This window comes from Phasianus colchicus, chromosome 6 (assembly GCF_987193195.1).
Source record: "Phasianus colchicus chromosome 6, bPhaCol1.hap1.1, whole genome shotgun sequence".
NCBI lineage: Eukaryota > Metazoa > Chordata > Aves > Galliformes > Phasianidae > Phasianus > Phasianus colchicus.
This window is the reverse complement of record NC_143441.1, coordinates 33,847,563-33,866,281: the sequence shown is the minus strand read 5'-3', so window position 1 is coordinate 33,866,281 and position 18,719 is coordinate 33,847,563. Positions and strand designations below refer to the sequence as shown.

The 18,719-nt window shown below is 40.0% G+C and overlaps 1 protein-coding gene across 4 annotated transcripts in view; it reads left to right on the top strand.

Moving 5' to 3' along the window:
- Positions 1–17,759, top strand: part of ST8SIA6 (ST8 alpha-N-acetyl-neuraminide alpha-2,8-sialyltransferase 6) — a 45,305-nt gene extending 27,546 nt beyond the window's left edge. The window contains exons 7-10 of one of the 4 annotated variants that reach the window (XR_016467812.1): positions 1,479–1,571; positions 5,065–5,537; positions 9,981–10,768; positions 16,325–17,759. Coding sequence is in view for 3 of the 4 variants with exons in the window: in XM_090142882.1 (XP_089999008.1) it covers positions 1,479–1,571; positions 5,065–5,533 (562 nt within the window). In the remaining variant the exon portion in view is untranslated. Of the gene's footprint in view, positions 1–1,478; positions 1,572–5,064; positions 9,889–9,980; positions 12,426–16,324 lie in introns of those variants that run through there. The other 3 variants (XM_090142882.1, XM_031614505.2, XM_031614504.2) reach the window with 3 other exon arrangements.
- The last annotated feature ends 960 nt before the right edge of the window (positions 17,760–18,719 follow it).

The window sequence follows — 18,719 nt, the reverse complement described above, 5'->3', positions numbered from 1 at the left end:
GAGACCAGCCCTGTGGAGAAAGACTTGGGGGTTCTGGTGGATGAAAAGCTTGATGTGAGCCAACAGTGTGTGCTGGCAGCCCAGAAGGCCAACTGTATCCTGGGCTGCATCATAAGAGGGATGGCCGGCAAGGAGAGGGAGAGGATTGTCCTCCTTTACTCTGCCCCTTGTCGGACCCCATCTGCCTCCAGGCCTGGAGTCCCTAACACAAGAAGGGCGTGGAGCTGTTGCACTGGGTCCAGAGGAGGCTGTGAAGATGATTAGAGGGCTGTAGCACCTCTCCTATGATGAAAGGTTGAGGGAACTGGGCTTGTTTAGATTGGAGAAGGCTCTGGGGGACCTCATTGTGGTCTTCTGGAAACTGAGGGGAACTAAAAAATAGGAGAGAGACCTCCTTTATATGTGGTCTGATAGTGAGAGGACAAGGGGAAATTACTTTAAACTAAAACAAGAGAGATTTAGGTTAGATATTATGTGGAATTTTTTTACTGGGAGGTTGCTGAGGCACTGGCATGGCTGCTTGGAGTTGTGGATGCCCCATCCCTGTAGGCACTCAAGGCCAGCCTGGATGGAGCCCTGGACAGCCTCATCTGGTGGATGACAATCCTGTCCACAGCAGAGGGTTGGAACTGGATGACATTTTCAGTCTCTTCCAACTTAAGCCTTCCTATGACATCTATGGTTAGATCGAGTTGTTCAGAGACTCATCCTGTTTCTTCCCTCTGTAGAATGTTGAAAAAAAGGCAAGTTTGGAGCAAAATTTGGCCCATTCTTTCAGTGCAAGTGAGAGATTGTTGTTTCTGTAAACACTAACCAAAATACTTCTCTCAACACTGACCAATCATATGGTCTTGTTGACTCTGTTTCTTTTCCTGACTTTAGGTAATATATGGGCTTTTCAAATAATTTTAAAAAATTTTTCCAATTAGATAACTGATTTTAATACGTGAGAATTCTGTATACTAACATGCTAAACCTAAATGTGTGACTTCAAAAGAATACCTCCTTTACCTTATAACCAAAACCATTCTTTCTGCAGTTGAGCAAGTTCTGCTGTTATGTCGTGAAACAGCCATCAGCGTTGCTGTACCAACGGAGGGATTGGCATCAATCAGTCTTTTTAGACAGGAAATGATAGAAAACTTTGCAGATTAAATGCATGGTTTAGGCAAGAGGTGCAGTATTTTCAGGCAGCTAACATAGGGCATTCATAGACTGTCTCCTGACAGGATTTTAACAGTGCCTCTGATTTGTGAGATGGTTTATGAAAATGAGCTCTCTGTGCCCTATTTTAACCATCTGTACAGTAGATTATTATTTTTTTTTTTACCAAAAATGCTAGTGCTGTAAGCCTTATTTAATATTTGTAAAGTACTTACGGGTTCCTGGGAGGTGCATGAAAGTGTCATTGCACAACAGAGGAATTTGCAAATAAATACTATGAAGCATCTGCTTAAATAAATGTTTCTCAATTTCAGGTGTAACCTCCCTCCAACAATGGGAAGCATTAGCAAAGATGTTGGCAATAAAACAAATCTTGTGACGGTTAATCCAAGTATCATAGCTCAGAAGTAAGTAATACTGAAATTCTGTTTCTGTGCAATATTATATAATTGCTTGACGTGATTTAGACTTTGTTAAAAATCCATTGAGATAACAACATAGCAGTGCATGCTGATTACTTCATTAATGAGCTTTAGTTCCCATGTAAAATATGTACTATTCTGAATGGAAATCTACTATGCTTGGTCTTTTTTTTTTTAGCAGAAAGGAGTCAGCAGTACCCAGATTAGCAAGTTACTTGGTTGGCACCAGTCTAAACTTTATAACCAAGTAAAACTGATGGTTGCAAGCCCAAGCTGCTTTCTTTCCTTCCATGACCTTTATGACCCCATAATGTAAGAAAGGAATTTCAATAATAAATTGGGAAAGCTTGGAAATGTGTGTCCAGCTCTATTAGCAGGACTGTAAACACATGTTCCTAGTTAATAAGAAGGGCAACAAAGCTGGTGAGGGGTCTGGAGCACAGGCCTTATGAGGAGCGGCTGAGGGAGCTGGGATTGTTCAGTCTGGAGAAGAGGAGGCTCAGGGGAGACCTTATTGCTCTCTATAACTACCTGAAGGGAGGTTGTAGCGAGCTGGGGGTCGGCCTCTTCTCTCGTGTAACTGGTGATAGGACTAGAGGGAATGGCTTCAAGCTTCGCCAGGGAAGATTCAGGCTGGATATTAGGAAATACTACTTCTCTGAAAGGGTGGTCAGGCACTGGAATGGGCTGCCCAGGGAGGTGGTGGAGTCACCGACCCTGGAGGTGTTCAAAGAACGTTTGGATGTTGTGTTGAGGGATATGGTTTAATGAGAACCATTGGTGACAGGTGGATGGTTGGACTGGATGATCTTATAGGTCTTTTCCAACCTTAGTGATTCTGTGATTCTGTGATTCTGTGATTCTGTGAATATGCTAAAGAGCTGTTCTGATGAAGGATATTTTCTAAATGGATGCCCAACCTTTGCAATCTGTTTTTTCATTCCACACTGGTCACTGTTCTTTTCTCAGTAGTTATTTTTACTTCCTTCATGAAAAGAAAATCTAGTAAGGCCAGCCTGACTAATCCAACATCTTCAGACATCTTCAGCGGTCTGGAGCTGCTTATCTATGAAAAGGACTGCGGTGGCATGTTATTTGCTGCTTACTGATCTTACTGTGTCTCATTGTCTGTTTTATCAGTATATGTCAAATGGACATCAGGCAAAGCTTGTTTTGATTTTTTTTTTTCCTTTGTTAGAAGGCAAAAGGAAAGGTACAATAAGCATAGAAATGACTAATAGGCATTTGCCATTGTTTCAGGAAGTAAACTGAATTTTTGCAATAAGTCTTAACTGCTTTGATGGCTACTCAGCCCTTTTAACTTAAATGAAGATGAACTGTAGCTTGCCCCAAAGCAGATTTAGCTCATTGATGTTAGTGGAGGTGCACGAGAATCTGAGAAGTAAAAGTTGGTCCAGTGACTCCACTTCACTGGTGACTGCTGACCTAGTGCGTGGTGATCTTGTAGATCCTTTCCAACCTCGTGATTCTGTGATTCTATAATATTTCTCTGACCTTGATTATAGCCCCCTGCCACAGGTACACTCTTTTTTAGCCAAATTAAGCAACCTTGAAGTTAACAAATCCTTTAGGATTTGAAAAAAAATGATTATTTAAATTTTCAGAGAAGACTTTTAAAGCTTTAGAAGGAGGAAAGGACAAGGAAGTAACACAGAGCAGAGCTAACTTTGTTTTCTCATCTAGAAGTCCTTACTTAATTCACTTTGATTTCTAATTCTCTGTCTCAGTACTGAGTTTGATGTTTACCTCTTGAACTCCAGGCATGTCCAACCTTTGGCCCCTGGACTGCATGCAGTCCAGCCCAGCCTGCCCTGCAGCCCGCCCTACGCCTTGCTGTGCCATCATGGCAGTGTCTCTTTCATTCAGAGCAACCAGGCCTGGCCTTGAATGCACACCACTCATTCAGAAACAAACAAAACATTGGCCCAAGACAATTCCTCTTCACTCAATGTGGCCCAGGCAAGCCAAAAAGTTAACAGACTTCCTTGCAGGGAACAAGCACGGTTATTGTGTGTCCTAATGAAGCTGGGCTATACCACACCTTATAGCAGAAACATTTGAATAGAAAGTTCCAGCTTTCTAGCTAAGAAGGAAGTGCAGACATCTGAATTCTGACCGAAGGCTTTTTATACATATTACACTAAGTAAAAACAAAGATAATTCTGGGAGGAGAGCCCAGAAGTTCATCCTTAGCAATAAGCTCAGGACTCTTGCTTGCTTTCACTACATGGCTCTTGGATGCACAGGAGGCTAGGTTGAGCAGGAGTCTCTCATTCATTGTGTTTCAGAGTCTGCTGCTAATGGGATTTTTCTGAGAAGCAGAAACTAAGTTTAAATCCCTTCAGACTGAGACTGGTTGTCTCTTCTTTGCGTGAGTTCAATTGTGCAAGAGGCAATTATTAAGTACAGTGAGAGTTTTGATTGGAAATAGCAGTAGCTGCTGTCCTCTGTGTTGAAGTTCTGCATGAGAAGAGAGTTTGAATGTGCTCAAGTTGCAAAGAGAAATGAAAATACTTTTTCCATTTTCTGGAAATAGAGCCATTTGTGAACAGTTGTCTCTGGTAGCCAATAAAAGGTTGAAGTGTGCTGCTCACATGGGTAGCTGCCAAAAAAGGAGGACTCAGGATTTTGAAACCCAAAGGAATTGAAAGTGCCATATGTTCAGATGATTCAGACAACTAAGATCTATAAAGTAAATTAATTGAGAGGTGCCCTTGTGTCTTGTATCACTCTGTAAAGTTCAGTATTTGGGAGCACTGCATTATTTGACAATGAGAAAAATGTCTCTTATGTCTCTTTGCTGACTGTTGAGGAACCAAACCGAGTATAAATCTTCTTCACCTGTGAAATTAGAGCACCATTGTTCCCTTTGTTGTCAAAGGAGATAAATAGACATGCCTATATTTCAGCTGTTTTAAAAGCATGTCAAAAGCAACTAAAACCCTGCAAAACTTGTGCACCCACTCATCTTTAATGCTTCAAGACTGCTCATGTGCATAATAGCATTTCCACACAAGGCAGACACCCAGGGTTTGAAGAGGGCTTATTATGTACATGTTGATGGAAGAAATAGTCCATACCATTAGGGAAGTATTCTTAAGCAGAGGATGTATCATTTTTGTTTTTTGAATTCTCCTTCAAAATTTTTTGAATCAGCCACTTCTGTGAACAGGTCCTTGTCTCCTTAGCTGTGAATTTTTCTTCTCCAGTAACTCCTGTGTTGCCAAATCAATCATATGTGATGTGTTCTTATTATACAAAAGAGCCAGATTTTTCCTTACAGCACATGTGACAAGACGTAACAGATCAGTATAAATTCACAGTGTAGACAGGCTGAACTGGTACAGAAGGGTTTACAAATCCTATATGCAAGTGCAGTTATGCAGTTTTGGTCTGTAGTATATTTATTTCATAGTGTATTCCATTCACTCTTTTCCTAAAATATTGTGCTTGGCAGATATAACAAACTAAATGAAAAGAAGACAGAATTTGTGGAGAATGTTGCGGTCTATGGAGATGCTTTCCTTTTATTGCCAGCGTTTTCCTTCAGAAGCAACACAGCTACGTCTTTTAAAGTCTATCATACTCTGCGAGAGTTCAAAGCAACCCAAAGGGCAATATTTTTTCACCCCACTTATCTGAAAAGTCTTGCCCAGTTCTGGAGAACTAAGGGTGTGAAAGCCTACCGGTTGTCATCTGGTTTTATGATCACTAGTGCTGCTGTTGAGTTGTGTGAGAATGTGAAGCTTTACGGCTTCTGGCCTTTCTCAAAATCCACAGAGAAGATGCCAATCAGCCACCACTATTACGACAACCAGCTGCCCAAACCAGGTTTCCATGCAATGCCCAAAGAATACAACCAGATCCTTCAGCTTCATGGCAAAGGCATTTTGAAGCTGCAGTTTGGTAAATGTGAATCAGACTAAAAAGGTAGGTCACATTCCTATGACATAAAATGTCTTTATTGAAGTCATGTGTCAAAGCAAAACTGGTTTTGCAAACGGTTTTGTACTCCTCCTTAAGGAGACGTTTCTACCTTGCACTCAATAAATGTTGTGTTTGTAAAAAAGAGAAATATTGGATAATATATATAATGTACTGCAGTGCAGAGAAATGCTTTCTACATGTGAACTTAAGATGGGAAGATAGCTAAACACACATTATCACTGCAATTTGCAGTCAGTCAGTGGTGTCTTCTCATTTCAGGTAAACATTTCCACCAACCTGTGTTTGGTTTGAACCAACTTCCTTTGTGAATCACTTTATTTAAGGCAGTCACGCACTGTAATCTACAAGCGATGACAGCTAATCCTGACATAGTATTTCCAGGTGTATACAGTGGCTAAAGTAAGGATTAAGTTGGCCCCGTGTAGAACTAGTGTGTATGCATTCTTATTCCCTCTCACTAGGGAAAAATATGTTTAGAGCAGTATGCTCTGTCAGCCCTGGGCTGGAGAGCAGCTTGTGGATGGCAGTGAAGAAGCTGCCATACACTACAGCAGATCTTGCTGAGCATTTTACCTTGAGGCAGCCCAGAATCTGGAAGTTACAAATACAGGATGAAGTGTCATACCCTCTATGTTCTTTCAAACTGTTCCATCCCCCTTGGTCCTCTGCCTTCTGTGCGCTGCCTTAAAGAAATGCAGCAAACAGTCTGGCCCCTGACCTTGAACCATTTTACCACATACAGATTACAGATGACTAAAAATACTTGTCTGTATATTTTCAATCTTGATTTTTCCCTATTTGTATAGATACTTAGAACAAAACCATAAAATGTCTCAAGGGAAGGGACCCACAGGGATCACTGAATCCAATTCCTGGCTCCACACAGGACCACCAAAAATGCAAACCCAGTGTCTAAGAGCATTGTCCAAAAGCTTTTTGAACTCCAGCAGGCCTGGGGCCACGACCACTGCCCTGGGTGGCTTGTTTCTGTGCCTGTACTTCCTCATGTACTTCCTCATTTTCTAAGCTAATTCAGAAATTCCCCAGCTCAAAATATGTCATCAGATTTGCCTTTCAGCTCTGTTTTCCCAGAGGGTTCAAGTTAATATAATAGTAAGTGAACTGTAAAGTAGAATCACCACATGCAGTGGACTTTAATTGGACTGATGTAATCTTATTACTGTATTTTTATTTAAATAAATTAAGATAACATCAGCTTGCTCAAGCCAGAAAGTTTGAAAGCTAAAGGCTTTTTTTATGGCTCAGTTATGAAATATATTTGAAAGTACCTTTTGATGCTGTTTAGAGGACACGCTGTCAAAGATACATTCACAATTGGTTTGTGGTCAGGGACTGCTAAGTTTTAAACTTGCTGATTGCTAATACCAAAAAGGCACAACCTTTTATGGTGTAAGTTTCTTTGAAGAAATAGAAAAATAAACTGCTTTCATGTATTGTTAGCATAAAATAAAATAGTTTCTAAGTCCCTTCTAGCCTATCTGGTGAATCCGTTCTTGTCTATAGTCCATAGTAGGAGATTATTTCAAAGGAGGTGTGTGTATGCAATTTCACATGGCTAAGGTAAGGTTTTTTGCTTGTAAAAGGTTGCAACATATTGGAAAGGTTATGAAATACATAATGTATTTTTTCTTAGTGGCCAAGCTGTTTATATCCTGCAGTTTCCATTGTATTTATTCTTTCTGCAATATAAATCACTGGAGACATTCCATGCAATTTTAATTGTAGTAACTACACTAAACAGGAAAATGAAAGGCAGCTCCTTATGAATTTTTCATCCAGAGAAGCAGATAGAAGCCACAAAAATGTTTAAGCATCTGTATGGGTTAATTAAATGCTGTCCATGCTTTGCAGACTGAAAATTACTTTTGTGGTCAAATTTACAAAATGAGCTGTGAAGGAAAAAGCAACCAGAAGGATAAGTTGTGCTGCCTCAGATTTTTCTCCACTCTGTTAATCACTTCTATTTACAGAGAGAAAAGTTAGTCTTTTAATAAAAAGAAATTAAATGCGTTCAGCGTGAGATATCATTTTGCTACTATTATCAAATATAAGAGATAATTGAAATCCTATAATGAGTATATTTTGCAGAAGATGACTTTTTCAAAAAATTGAACAATCTCATTTCTCTTTTCAATTTCTCTTTAATGTTATTCTTGTTCCCACTCTTCCCTGTTAGTGGGATAGCTGAAGCTTCTTTATATCACTGGGCATTCACAAAAGTCTCGGGCAGAATTTCCCTCACATGTTACTGGAACACAAGTCTGCTGCTATAAATAAGAAGTGAATGAATAAGAAGTGCTGTACTGCAAGCACCTGTGTTGCACGCAGGTAGCAGATGCTGGAGCACCACAGGGAGAGCATACCTGCATTTCAATGACTATTTTCTGCAGTATTGCTTGCCATTCTTGTCATTGCAGAGGTGTTCTTTGCTTGTTGGATAGAAGGGACTGTCAGGTGTGAGAGTCCTTTAGAACTGGTTTGGAACAATGTGGGAAACTCCATCAACCTTGATATGCACTCCTGCACTGTTAAGATTGTGCTCAGCAGAAATGCGTGTCTTTGCTAAAGTAGATGCATACCTATCACAGATCGTAAGATGGGAAATGGGACATCAGCAAAATCTCAAAATGTAATTAAAATAATGATCTTTATTATTTTGTATTAAATTACAGAATCATTTTGCTATGGCCCTGCAGCTGAAGGAAGAAGTCTTGTTTGTTCATTGCTTTAACCTCATAAGCCTGAAAGGCATGTCATTAGCTTCAAGTAAACATGGGCTCAGGGAGGGGAAATGGCCTGAATCCTGTTTAAAAATAGAGAGAAAAATCTGATTAGAAAAAATGTCAGATGATAAATTAATCAGACTGGCAAAAAATTGATGGCTCAGAAGCCTGGTTAAAATGCAAACGATATCTGACTGAGAAAGCATCGGGTTTTCTGCTTGCTGGAAAGAGACAGTGGGGAAGATGAGTATGTGTTGCTTTGACACACAGCACAGCAGCATTAAGCAGCTGCTCAGAGGAGTCAGTCAGCAGAAAAAAACATGGTGAATAAGAATGGAACTGATACTCCCTGAGCCCGGGGCAGGGAATAGTACTCAATCGTCTGAGCAGAAAGTGCTATAGGAGGAGAGGCTGAGCAGGGACATGCTGGTGGCTGGAGGGTAAGGGCTGCTGAACTTTCAACTGAGTGTGAGTGTGTGTTACCTGAAAAGCAACAACTGGGTCTGGGCTTTTAATAGCAAGCAGATGAAGAAAAGCCATCTATTTGTGACAGAGAGAGAAGCCAAGCAGACTTCCAGCTGGGGTGGAGCTTGCTGGGCAACATCATGCAAAGCAGGTGACTGCCGGCCTCCTTACTCACGATCCTCTCCTCATCAAACTTAGCTGGGCTGTGCCACCCTGCCAGCATGTAGTATTTTCTTAATGTTAAAAGTTCCTGGAGATGCAAATCAGTTATAAATACTGTTATAAAGAATCTATTTATAATTGTTATAAATAGCCTATTTATAACTGTAGGATACCAATATGAGGTTAAATTCTACTGGAATTCTTTCATCCTTGCGGTGTCGCAGTGGGAGATACATGAGCTACATAGCAATTTACTTTTAATGAGAAAAATATCACGTTTTGAAAATAAAGACACATCTGAATCCCTGCCAGGCAGCTAAATTTCAGCCTCCCTAAATATTATCCAGCATCAAATTGTTAGATGTGTGCAGCATTAGAAGAAAGGTCTTCTGCGTTAGTACCTGTGCCATGTCACTTTAAACTATGCACTTTGCTTCTGCGTTCAGCCACTGAGCTAAGTACATTAAGAATAATGTCAGTAACGAAACAAGTGGAGATAAGTTGCTTCTGTTTATTTAAATCCCACCAGATTAGAAGAAAAAATAGATTAAATCAGATTAGAATTTGCATTAGATGTTAAATCAAATGGAAAAAAAATCTGTACAGATTTAGGAAGGTTTTATTTTGTTTTATAGCAGCAGAACTAGGCTGTTGAACAAACAGAATAAATTCATTCTCTAGCTGTTTCAAAATATGATTAAGATAATATAATTTAAAAGTTACCCATGTTCAGATGAGGAGTGGATGTGGTTGCGCCCAGCCCTGTTCAGTTTAGAAGGCTGCAGAGGGTGATGCGGGTGGGGTGCTGAAAAGAAGCACTCCTGCTTTAGGAAAAGAAGATGCTTGAGCTAGATTGGGCATTGGCAGCCCATCTTAGCCAGGAGACTTTTGTGAGCCTGTGTAATAAATGTCAGCAACCTCCAGTCTGTAATAAAGCTGAAAAGCACATGCGGAAGGTGAAATACATGTAAGCTATTGGTTGGTTTGAATATAAAAAGCGATTTTCCTACTGTACTAACAATATCAGTAACATGTTTTATTGTTTTAATTCTAGGGTGATGATCCAAAGGAGACAATTTGTGTATATCTTAGCACCTCGATGTTGGATTTGATCTGATATGATTTTGTGAGCATTAAACTGCATTATTACAATAGATAAATATTTGAAATTTAGGGAGAAAAGGAAGGGATTTTTCACGCATTTACTGCTACATTTCCAATTCTTAAGTATTCTTTTTTTTTAATACAAAATAACATTTATGTGTAAATTCTGAAACTTCTGACTGTGGTTTTAATTGTAGCAAAGCACAATCTCAGGATGGTGGCAATATATGACATTCATAATGTTTTTCTTCTTAAAGTATCATTAAATTATTTTGATGTAAGGTCTCTGGTTTAATCCATATCATGGAACATGGGCAATAGTCACTGTATGGTAGCTGCCCAAGTTGGTAATGAATACTTTCAATTAAGAACTCAGTCCTGTAAACACTAGTGTTTGTCTATATGAGAAAGGTGATGAGAAGAACTACAGTGGAGTTATTAATTCAGAGCTAAGTCATTCTTAGTTTGTCCCAGGGTGCACAAATGAAAAAAAATCCCTCAGGTTAGAGATAGTCAAGTAGTTCACGTGCTTTAATTTTGTGGCCAGTGAGTGATGCTGTGGATGTAATGGGATCAGTCCTGTGAATTATGTTAATTTTGTGAAGAAGTGTTTGATGAACCAGAGCTGTATAATTATTGTAAAAAACCCTCTTCTTGCTTGTATTCCTGTCTAAGGTCCAGTTCAGCTCCAAATGAGGACAATCAACTAGGTTTCATCCTGCATTCCCTGGAGTCCTGGTAGGGCATGACTTTGCACACTTTCCTGCAATCCCAGATCCATATCTGTGCTGACATACGTGAGGGTCTATTCACTAGAAAAAATACTCTATACCAGCCCTAGCGTTTTTTCTGTTTCATTTTCACCTAGCATAACACCTTTCCCAATGTGACTACTGATAAAGAAACTGCACTGGGCATTGTTAGAAGAACATTTCTTTTAGAGCCAACCCCAAACTCTTCTCCTGTACTGGGGCATGTGAGAAACAACTACAGTCACTTAATTAAAACCCCATGCAGTTCTTGTGCTTAAAGTTTCCATATGGTCCAGTGGAGCAACATTCTGCAATAAGCACAAGTGAAATAAAGATTCACATAAACATTAATGGGAGCTACAGGCACTCGTTCCTCTAACTGTGGCTGCTAGTATATTACTGCTTATACATTTTTACTGCAGAAAAAAAGAATTGTAGTAACCAGTTTCTCTTGCAAGAGGCTTTTTTTGAGTTACTGAATGATCAATTCAATGATAGAATGTCCTTCCTATCCTTTTAGTCAGATACTATCAGGTTTTTCCTTACTAAAACTCATCTTACTACAGTAGCACTAAATCCCCAATCAACTGATAGTTTACAGAGCATTCAGTATTCCACTCATTGAGGATTATTTGTGCAAAAATAAAAAACACCCAAAAAATCTACTATAAATCTATTGAACCTTATAAAGTATACTTTTAGACTGATATCTTATAAGAGCATTTCTATATTGCTGTGATATTTGAAAGCTTAACTTGCAACAGTTTTATAACCACATAAATAATCCTAGAAATATTTGAATCATTGCAGTTCTGTGTTCAGCATTTTGATCCATTTCCAAGATGATATCAGAATCTCACTACTCCTACTCCAGAGTGGCCCTAAACTCAGCTACATACATCAGCACCAAGTTCATTTTTTTTGGAAAACAAGGTTTTAAAAAAATAGATAGTGCTTTGGGGTGTTAAATGACACCACTGGTACACAAGTATAGGATTGAATATCAGTAGGGCTTTTAAGAGAAGCAAAGATGTCATAATTGAGCTGATGGGCACAGCTGCCTTACCAGCTGGTGGCTGGAAGAGGCAAGCACAAGTGCTTTATTCACTGGTTCCAACACCACACATCCATGTTTTTGTCCTCACTAGCAGTGGAATTTGTGCCAGTTTCTGGCCACAGGCATCTGCCACTCATACAAAACTAGCTGTTGTAAGACCTTGCATCCACATTACAAGTGTGGTAGATGATTGCCTGCTGCAAGATCCCAATTACAAATAGAAGACAAATTTACTGCAAGAAGAGCTCTTCTATGCCATAAATCACTCATGTAGACTGTACCTGAGTGTAACAAAGCTGTGAAAAGTGGTGTACTCATACTTTGTCATAAAAACAACTGATTGAGAACCACCTCATATTTCATCCAGGAGACAAAATACCTGTACTCAAGCAAAGACTTATTCCTGCCTAGTGTCATGCAATGGGGTGATCTCAGCCATGTAGCAATTCCCCCTTCTTGTTGTGTTGTGTTCTTTACAGCCTATGGATCATTATTTCAGAGGACTCCACAGAATTTTTTCTTTCCTTTCCAAAACTGTTTCTTGTCTTCTGTGCTGGCTAGCTCCATCATCTTGAGCTCAGCCCAGGCAAGTGCCACATGTGCAGTAGAGCATTAAAGAGAGTTTCAGAGTCAAAACTACTGTTCTGTTTGGAGACAAGGAGTGTTTGCTAACTCAGCTGTACAGCTGTCCTCTGTGCTTCAGAATATTTCTTGCCACGTAAATCAGAGTAGACTTTATGTCCAGGCAAGAGCTCCATTTTCTGAAATGCTGTAATTTTCAAGCTGTAATAAGTACCTGCTGGAGCTTTAGTTTAGTTTAGTAACGTGGATATTGTGGTTGCAATTAGGCAGCTGCAGTAGATCCCTGACCAATCTTTATAGCTCTGGTTTTAATGGATTGGTCACAAATGAGAGCAAACAAAGTTCTGTGAGATGGACAGACACCTTGACTTTTTCATGCTTTCAACAAAGCTGAAACTTGCCAGTGACCTGAAGGCGTGCTCCTTTATGCTCTCTGAGCTGCCAGTGATTTATGTGGAGTGTAGAATGTGTTTTTAATATAGCTTTCTCAGGCCTTGCTCCAGACATGAAGCTATTATGTGATGTTCATCTCATCCACTTCCCATCAGAGGAGTGCAGATCTTGCACTTGGTTTTATTACAGCCCTTGCTGCTGTGTGCTTGATGGCTACTTCTTGTTAATTTGTGCACAGGCCAGGCAAGCTAACAGCAGCATCTCTGTGTGACAGGGTCCAGTCAGATTAATGAAGACTTGCTGAATCCAAGGCACTGCAGTCAAAGATGTTTTCTCTGACAGCTGAACAAATTATTTCTCATTTATTTTACATCTGTGCCAGGTTAATGATGAATAAATAGGGTTTGTGCCTGGCTGGGAGTGTTTATGACATTTTTGCAAGAATGAGCCAGGAGCAGTTTTGATTAAGGACTCTTGACCAAAGGTTAGGAAAGGCTTTTCAGCTTCTCTCCTCCATTTGAGGAATAATCATTTCTCAGGTTTGTGGGCCTCCAGTGCTGTCACACGCTGTGGAGTGAATACAGAGATTAACTAGTTTTCTAAAGATAGAAGCACGGACAATGTGCTAATATTTCCACTGTACCTTCACAGAGGCTGACAGTGTCCTTGCACATGACTAGTTCACAGCATCTTTAGATTACAGCCTGCTTGTCTGCTTTTACTCCTTTTTCTCCTTCAAATCAGTAGTGTTGTGTTTTCCTCTACGATCTTGTGCTGCTAAGAGTTGGTTACTTCGTCTCCCTCAGGGGAATATTATGTAGTTCTGTGTGGTGTTTGCAGTGAGTCCATATGGCCAGGAATCAAAAGCTACTATGAACACAGCATAGCGAAATGCACTTAAGATTGCTTGGCTTTCAGTCTCTGAGAAGGCAGCGTGGTGGGCTATTCACCTTGCCTGACCTGAGCTACTAAAATCTGGGCTGTAGCTCCATGGCAACTCAAGCAGTGATGGCTGGCTGTGCGGCCCAGTCCCCTTTTTGCACTTCATCCCTTCCTCCATGTGATCTCTGGCACTGTGTTGTTTTGGCACTTCAAACTGGCAAAACCTAACCTGGCAACAAAGACAACTGGCTCATGCCAACAGAGCCATGGGAATCTCAGAGTCAAAGCAAAGGAGGGGAACACAGCAGGGCCCCTTTGGTGCCAGACGGCTCTTGAGTAGGCCCAGCAGTCCCCTGAAGCCTCAGCTAAGCTGGGAGCTGGCACTGCTGGGGATGTGCACGTCAGCAGTGCAGAGTGGTCACCCACTGTTAGTCTGTTCAGTAACAAAGAACTTTGGCTGGTAATACTGTTTCTCAGTTCATGGGCTGTAAGATTGCACAGTCTTGCACGCAATTTGGCACACCTGTCTTTGCTCATCCCAAGCAACATCTGCAGAGATGAGGACTGAGCAGGTCTGGCAGTTTTGAGAGCAGTTAATCTCACTTTGATTCCCCATCCTTTGGATGATAGTGAAACATTTGACAGATTGTCCCTCTTGACAAAGTTCTCTATCTTGTGTGATTCAGGAAGAGAAGCTTAATAATCCAGGTGGCCCAGCATCTTCTGTAGCGTCCCCAAACTATCAGATTTAAAAAAAAAAGAAATCCTGTTGCTATGTAGTATTTGATTTTATACAGTGCAAATGTTTGAATCTGTTAATTTGTCTGAGTTAATTAAGCACATAGAACTTGATGCAGCGTGGATTCAGTAGTGGAACAGCAGCCAGAAATGGCCACGTTCATAGAATGTTTAATTTGGAGATCTTTCTCTGTTATGTGACAAATCTGTGGAGCAACATCCTGAAGATGAACACAGCTGTGCCTCCAGGGCTCTCAGGTCTGTAAAGCCCATGTCCATTTGTGTACACAGATATGTGCAATATCAAGCCCAAGGACTATCCTGTTAAGTACTTTATTCTGAAACAGCTTTATTTGAAACAGCTGATTAGTCACTTGTGTGCTGTAATCCTTGGAAGCAGTAAACTTCTTACACGTGCACTTGCTGCTTTAATGTGTCTTAGCTGCAAATATTCACAGCCAGGTAATCCTTTATCTCAGGATGCTTCAGCAGCTGGTCTTGTTCTCTCCAAGAATAGCAACAAAGACCTGTTTTTACACCATAAAGTAAAAGATTTCAGATTGTATCATTTTAGGGAGGAAAGTCATTCTTCGAATTTCAGAGTTTCAAAGTTTTAAAGGCTGCTGATCTCTTGGGATACTCTGGAGAAATCATTTGAGGCTTTCAGCTATAGGGCACGGTGAGTGGGAAATTTATACTTATTAAGCTTTGTTCCAGATTTTCATCAGGCTCATGTTAAGTGTTTCTTAATTGGCTCTAAATTATAGTAATGGCCAAGCAGAGCATGAAAAGATCTGTAGCGTACCACTAAACAAAGGCACTATTCCTGTTATTTAGTAGTCTCTTTCATCAAATCACATTGCAGAACACCTTCCTATTCCTGAGCCTTGGCTCACAAAGGAATTACCCCTTGTCACTGGGTGGCCGTTCACCAGTCCAGCTGGGAAGTGGTCTCTGCACATTCTTCATGTCAAGCAAATGTAAGCAGTATGACAAGAACTTAAACCATTCGGATTACATCAGTCTGAATTTGCTATAGACCAAAAACCCATGCATTAATTATATTTATTACTGTGATGTATGACAGTTTACTGAGCTAACATCCCTGTGTGTGTGTGTGAGTAGTAACTGCCCTTCAGTGGCCAGTGTTGGCACATACTGATTTAAGGATGAAAACACTCTGACAGTGCTTCTCTATTGCAGATACCAGAACTGCTAGAGCTTCTTTTATTCCTCGTTGAATACAGGAAGAAATGACATTTTTGCATTGCCATCAAATAATCAATAATTTAGCCTTTTGCTAAATTCTGAGGTAGATTTAGCAGTATAATATGCCACGTAAGTTGCTGCACCTGATACCGTTTTGTCTTGTGGTTTCTTTTTCTTCCAACTTTTTCTTGCTGCTTTCCATGGAGGGAGACAACTCAAAAAACTGAGTGATGGAAGTATTTTAATGATTGCACTGTTAAATCATGGTACCGTGGCAAGAGACCATCAGAATGAATAATGCTAATGGCTGGACAGGATATTCTAGTCTAAGACAAGATTATGGATTTTAGTTCCTTCAGCGTTCAGTCCCTGACAAGGGAAGGTTTTGTCACAGCAAGTCAGCATCCTGCTAGGTTTTTCAGCTCTTGGCTCAGCTGTGAGCTGTTTCCCTAACAAAACCTTTCTACTTTGTATTGTAGTTTTTGGCAGTGTTTATGGTACAGAATCATTCCTAAATTCTTGTGAAATTGAAATGCAGTAGCTGAATTTTCTGTGTGTTTTGTATGCACATTTTATATAGTAGCTGCAGATGTATTCTTTATGTTAATATTTTTAATGTTCTTTTCTTCAAGCATTAAATTAAATTTATTTTAAAATATTCACTGTATTTTATTCCATCAGAGTAAGCTGCAGGGAAAGTTATATAACCACACACACAGAGACACAGAATGGCTGAGGGTGGAAGGGACCTTGGAGATCATCTGGTCCAAGCCCGCTTCTCAAGCAGGGACATCTGGAACACATTGCACATGATCACATCCAGGTGGGTTTTGAATATCTCCAGAGAAGGAGACTACTCAACCTCCCTGGCAGTGTTTTCCAGTGCTCTGTACCCTCACAGTACGGGATTTTTCCTCATATTCATGTGGAACTTGCTGTATTTCAGTTTGTGCCTGTAGCCTCTTGCCCTGTCACTGGGCACCATTGAAGAGTCTGGTCCCATCCTCTTGACACCCTCCCTTAAGATATTTATAAGTTTAGATAAGGCCCAGCTCTCGCAGCTTTTCCTCCTGAGAGGTGCTCATGCTCCAGTCTCCTACTCATCCTTGTAGCTCTCTGCTGGACTCTCTCCTGTAGCTCCAGTACTGGAGGCCCAGCACTGGACACAGCACTCCAGGTGTCCCTCCTCCGGCGCTGAGCAGAGAGGGAAGATCACCTCCCTCAACTTCTTGGCTTTTCCTAATGCACCCCTAAAATAACAATAATGCAACTGAAGTCATTTGTAAGGGTATGTGACTGATTTCTAGGAGGGTATTTCCATTAGTCTTTTGTTTTCTACAGGTTTTCGTAGATTTACCTTTCTAAAGCAGGGCTAACACACTACCTTTGCTGGTTTAGCTCAAGAAATACAAGCAAGGAGACTGGTAAATGGTGAGGTTTTACATGGAACTACTGCTAAGGGATGCAAAGTGCATGTTTTCTTCTTTTTCAGGGGTGTATCAAAATGTAATTTTCACAGTAGCTGCTTTTTCTTTTCTTTTCTTTTTTTCCTTCCCAGAGGTTTCACTGTCTCTCAGAGTTGCACTGTTTGCATTCATTTCTGTTCCGATCTCTTAAATGCCATTGTCCAAGCAGAGCTTATCCAGCTTGGAGCTGGTATCGTTGTGTTCCTCAAGCACCAAACTGTGTGGAGCTGCTAGCACAGGCTCTGCAGCTGCTGTTTCCAAAAAGCTGCTGTCTCTAAAATTCTCAGTGCTGAATTTATTAATGTTTTTAGATGTGAACTTGATATTGTCTGTTTGCACATGAGTAGTGTGCATGCAGCCTAATGTAGAAGTGTCTCTAAGCAGGATTTAGGAGGAGGCATAGAAAGCCCCTCAAACGTGTGTGTGCTTTTATTACAGAAAACCAAGATAAAGTTGTATCGTTGAGATATCTGTTAGCTGTTTTTTGTTATGCTTTGTTTTCATGTTTTAAGTGCCTAATGATTTTTTTTTGTCAAGGAGGCAATGGTTTCACTGGTATAATGCACACTTGGAATTCTGCACTTGTTACTTGCTCTGTAATAGAATATTTTTGCAGTTTCTGTTTGGAAATAAAGACTTATTAGACATAATTGTGATTTTATTTTTCCTTTTTGAATTCCTGAGTCTTAATAATAACTTCAGTCTTTTCTGTTCCTGTATGGCAGTGCAATTAACCATTTTCTTTTGTTACTTCTAATGCCTGGATTTTTTTTTATTTTTTTTTACTTATTTTTTTTAGCAAATGAAGAAAAAATCAAACAAGAAAAAAAAATTACAATTTTTCTATAAAATTAGCTATCAATTTGGAACAATACCCTAAAAGCAACTGAACACTTTGAAATGTGATTAACTGGAAATGTTGAAACCAATCATGTAAAAGATTTTCATAGAAAGTACAGATCACAAATACGCACCTAGTAGACACGTATCTTGTAGACCTCAAGGTTTTGCTTATAGAGTACATACACAGATATCTGTAGCGAGTGAATTTTGAATGTATGAATTTCAGAAGAAAGTCTTTTCCTTCACTGCAGTTATTTTCCCTTCAAGGCATAATAAGGCCATATAGTTTCTGTGCTACTTACTGTGATTTTTCCAAATAGAAGCTGGCTGTCTCATCAACTCAAGGCAAATAGATATATACAGCTGTTTTGTGATGTGGACTATTATCCTTTAGGGCCCTCTAGGGACTGAACTGTAATTGCCAAATTTTATTACAGCCAGAAGAGAGGGTTAGAACTGAAAGGTTTTATTTGACATCACAGACCACCAAAAGGCTTCTGCTCAAAGGTGAAGGTCTAGGTGGTTGTCGCCCCCCCTCCTTCCTGTAGTGTGTCAGTCTTTCATGGATGAACAAAAACAAAGAGCTTTGCTGGAATTGCATATTTGAGTGATATGGATGCAAATATGTCCTCATAAACCAAAGTATTTCTAAAGCAGAAGTGTACTTTCTGTGGTGTAAAGAAATAAAAAATTAAAATGATCTTAACCATCTCAAATATTTAGCTGATTGGCCATTACTTGCCAAAAGAGCAGCACTGGCTGGTGAT